The sequence below is a fragment of the Myotis davidii genome, unplaced genomic scaffold (genome assembly GCF_000327345.1).
Source record: "Myotis davidii unplaced genomic scaffold, ASM32734v1 scaffold591, whole genome shotgun sequence".
NCBI lineage: Eukaryota > Metazoa > Chordata > Mammalia > Chiroptera > Vespertilionidae > Myotis > Myotis davidii.
The window spans coordinates 2,498,759-2,503,571 of NW_006284340.1; the positions used below are offsets into that span (position 1 = coordinate 2,498,759).

At 33.8% G+C, this 4,813-nt stretch overlaps 1 protein-coding gene across 1 annotated transcript in view; it reads right to left on the reverse strand.

The window, feature by feature from the left end:
• Positions 1-4,338, reverse strand: part of RALGPS2 (Ral GEF with PH domain and SH3 binding motif 2) — a 78,023-nt gene extending 73,685 nt beyond the window's left edge. The window contains exon 1 of the mRNA XM_006754533.2: positions 4,197-4,338. Within this exon, the coding sequence (XP_006754596.1) occupies positions 4,197-4,253 (57 nt within the window). The 5' untranslated portion in view covers positions 4,254-4,338. The remainder of the gene's footprint in view (positions 1-4,196) is intronic.
• Positions 4,339-4,813: the final 475 nt, after the last annotated feature.

Here is a 4,813-nt window from a genome sequence, read left to right on the forward strand (position 1 = left end):
GGTCCATCAGTAGATGATAGAATTAAAAAACAGTGGTACATCTACACAATGGAATACTACACTGCTATGGAAAAGAAGAAACTCTTACCATTTGCAACAGCATGGATGGACCTGGAGAGCATTATGTTAAGCGAAATAAGCCAGTCAGAGGAAGATAAATATCACAGGATCTCACTCATTTATGGAATATAATGAACAACATAAACTGATGAACAAAAACAGATCCAGAGACAGAGAAGCATCGATCAGACCATCAAACCTCAGAAGGAAGTAGAGGAGGGTGGGGGTAAGGAGGAGAGATCAACCAACAGACTTGTATACATGCATATAAGGCTAACCAATGGACACAGACACCAGGGGGGTGAGGGCATGAGTGGGGGCACTAGGGGAATAAGGACACATATGTAATACCTTAATCAATAAAGAAAAAAATTTAAAATAAAAACTGAGGAAACCGAGTAGAGTGGGTTAACAGATGCTGCAGGAAAGTTGGGCAGAATGTGTTGCTTATCTGGAAAAGCACCAGATAAAGGGTCAGGCAACTAGAAGCCTAATCTCAACTTCAGGTTTTTAGGTTCCCGAGTAAGTCATTTTGTCATCTGTCAGTTTCCTCACCCTGACAACCCTATCATTTCTATAGAAATAAAAGATTTTAAGAAGTTAAATGATTTTCAAATGGGTTGAAAGGGAAGTTTAGAGAGGATACACCTATTTATAATTTTTAAACTAATTTTTACGAAGAAAATGGAAGATTATTTTCATAACATGAACCACAAGAAAATGTTCAGAACTCTATTATTAAATAATCCAATACTATTTGTGAAGTGAATGTATGTGATACTGTAATTGATACTATTCTTCCTATTATATTACAAATTTAAGTGTTTTCTACTTTAAGATTACTATTTTATGTTTGAATTTGCTATTGTTACATGTAGACCAAAAAGTGGCTTTTGGCTCTGAATAGCTTACTTCTGGTCAGTTTCCATTTCCTTTGTACCACATGATAAAAATGTACTCTGCATCTTTTGGCTGAAATCAGGGCTTCATCAACTATAACAATATTTAGATTATGGTCTACTAAATGGAAGCAGGAAATCAGGCACAGTTAATGACACAAAAAATTTCACCAAAGTTTCAATTACCAAGGTATAAAATGTTAGACTATTAGCTGTTAGACACCAATTTTGAGCACTTGTCCTTATGCCTCATTTTTACTTTTCCCCTCCCTTTCAGGAGCAGCTAATTATCAAGACAGTTACAAAGGAAGGGATCCATCATTAATTCTGGAAAGCTCTCAACCATAATTACTTCAAATATTTCTCCTGCTCCCCTTTCTCCTCTGGCAGTCCCACTATGCGTATGTTACACCTCTGGCACTGTAACACAGTGCTTGGATAATGTTCCACTTTTTCATTCCATAAATGACTTTTCTACATAGTTTTATTTGATGTGTTTAATCTCTGTAACTATGACAAGCTTACGGTATGTCAACATTATTTTATGTCCTAAGATTAATATAGAAATTTATTCATAATGTTAAGCATTCAAACAGAATTCAGTTTAGTAGTATACTAATCCAGTAACTGCCCAGATAGCTAATTACATCAGTCAAGTACTAACCTGGTAATTAAACATAATGGTAATTTTTTCCAAGTTTTTAACTGCTTCAAGGCAAGCTAGCAAATCATAATGGTAGTTTCCCGGGTCATGAAAACGAGTAATCACTTTCCTTTTGTCCTTAAGGGATGTGCTTCTATCGGCTTCTCCAATATCAGGAAATACAACAGTGAGGATAAGAAGCTAAGCAGTACTTAGCATAATGCACTGTGAGAGAGCAGTTAGTAACTCTTTATTCAACACAATACTAAACAAAGTACACATTTCTAAAAGTCTGAAACAAAGTTTACTGTAACTCTACTGCTATTGGAAGCTTTGAGAGCTCAGGTTAAGAATAAAAGTATGTAATACTTTCAACAATCAAGATAAATTTTTTTTAAAAAGAGTAAAGTTACTGAGAAAGAAGAAATCAATCACCCAGAGAAGCATCTTGTTCATTCTGTAAGCTTATCATATTTATGAGAAATCTGCATTTTAATATATTACTAGATCTGTACTTTAAGAGAAGGTGAAAACTATTTTTACATCTGAAGCCTGATGTAATTCATTCACTTTTAGGAAAGTCAACAAAATTTTGTATGTAAGTGAAATAATCTATTTTATTTAACAAATAATTGTGTACTGCTTCATGTAATTACTAAACAAATGTTTCAGGATATATAGTTATTAATATACTATACATATACACATATACTTAATGTATTAAAGTAATATGGTTATAAATATACCAAATAAACACACTTATAATACAAACATACATAAACATATAATCCCTGAGGAAGAAAAGCTATGTATAAATTTGTGAAAAAATTATTAAAAAGTATTTTTTTCTAAGTGATAGTTTCAAAAATAAAAAAGCTCCCATCTGTTTAAGGGATCAGGAAAAGGCTTTCCTGAAAGTATAGCATTTGAAACAGGTTTTGAAAGACAGACAAAATGTATTTTTTGTGTAGTGAGAAGGAGGGACACATCAGAAAGAGAAAAGAAATTCCAGGTAAAAAGAATGACATAGGCAGGTATAAACAGAAGTAGGAAAAACTAAGGTTTATATATATTCTTTCATGAGACTATAAATTTCATTTTATAGAGGATTAGCAGCAGTTAAATCCATTAGAGAACAAATTTAGGGCCATTTTGAGAAAAGTCTTGAATGCAAGGCTGAGGGTCATTTGTATTTAATTAGGCAATGAGGAACCACAAATAGTTTGGGGGTACAATAAAGTTTAACAGCTATATTTTAAGAATACTAAAACTGAACTGCAGTCAAATGGACCAAACCCAGCTTAGTAGAAGTACAAGATTAAACTAAAAAGCTGTTGCAATAATTCAGACAAGAAATAATAAATGACCAAATGAAGACAGTGCTAGCAGAAATACGGAGGAAAGGACTGGGCCCTAGAGATAAAGTGTGGGGGATAGACTGTGAGGCAGCTGCCAAGGATTTCTCTCTTTATTGTGCAATCTTCTCAACTTGAGTGGGAGCAGGACCTATGACCTGTTTCTAACCAACAGAGTAAGCAGAGATGAAAGGATGGTACTTCCAGGATTACATTACAGAAGACAGTTAACTTCGGTTTTGCAGTTAATTGTGATGGGCAAAGGGGAAGCAAGTTAATGAGAAATCTAAAAATTCAAACTTAGATGGCTACAGAGATGGAGATGCTATTAACAGAAGTCAGAGAGAGGGGATGGACTATTTTCTTTACAGGTTGTGCAGCAGTAACTTGATTTTGTTCATTTTGCAATTAAAATGTCTGGTCCTTCAGAAATGTTTAATACAATTTATGAGGGAAGCCAGAGCTAGAAATAAAAATATGGAAAATATTTTTATAAGACAAATAATAAATACATGCTTAGAATAATTTCAATAATAGCAAGACCCAAATAATGGTTTGGGGCAAAATGAAGTTATTAAAGAAATTTGAGGCCATTATTCTCAAGCTATATAATAAGAGAAAAATAAAGAGCATAGAAGCTGGATGCTAACGTAATTAAGGAAAGCAGGCAAGTACCCTAGATTTATAGACAAAAGAGAAAAAAAAAAGGTGAGGCAAAAATAAATTGAGATATTAACTAGAGAGGTGAGTACTGGTTCCATCTTCATCTCCATCCTTAACACTCTAAGCTACATCACCAGAGTAGCCCTGCCTAATCCAGCCTCATGGCTCTATAATCTCCTTCAACGGGCTTGGAATCAAGGGATCTAGATAGTGACCAAAAGTTATACATACAATTCCAAATAAAAGAATCTTTATTTGTTCCACTTTACTATTGCCCTCAAGGTTCATGGCATATAAAAACACCCATAAAAGAAATGCTAGGTGTCCTATAAAACTAAACCCAAGAAAGGATTTTAAGTAATCATTATCTGTCAAGCATTTTAAGTAGATAAGGATTAGCTGTTTCTAAGATGCACAGTGAACATCTAAATGGCACAATTAAAACGTTTGGTTTTTAAACTAAAAGAATTTCAGCCCTTTTTCAAGTTCTGATTGAAATCTGTGAGCAACGATAATACTTTAAAAGTTAGAATGCCAGGTAAGAAACTTTACAAGGCAACTTCCTCAATGTCTTACCTCCGAAGCAGTAGCAGCAACAGTAACACTGCTTGCCTGCCCGTTCAGTAGGTCCATGCTTCCCACAACATCAGTCCTGATGCTATGTTAACAGCACAGAAGACTGACTGCTTCACGTCCAAGGCCACAAATACATTATTATTCCTGTAAAAAAGAAACAAAATTTTAAATGTGTGTTTAGGAAACCAAATCAATGCCTATCACCATGTCAAGAAAGACATTTTTTCAACTTTACCGAATTCTTTCTTATTCAGTTAAATCACTGAAGCCACTTTGAGGACAATCCTATATGCTATTTTCACATGATCAGAAACACCAAACGGACAGTGTTCAATGCATGTTACTTTATGGTTCTTCATCATCAAAGCAGAAGTGCAATTTTTCGCTTATTGTGAGAAAAATTCAAAATTTTTTACTTTTAGGTAAATAAAGTATAAAAAAACACGTGGCAGAGTAACACATGGCCTAACAATAAATTTTTAGAGTTCTAAATGACATCCTTAAATCAACAATGAGTAAGTCTACCGTGGCTGATAATCTAGTTTACGAAGATATTACAAATAAATAAAGTATTATGGAATGTGTAATAAAAATACCAGAATATGTATTTATTTGTA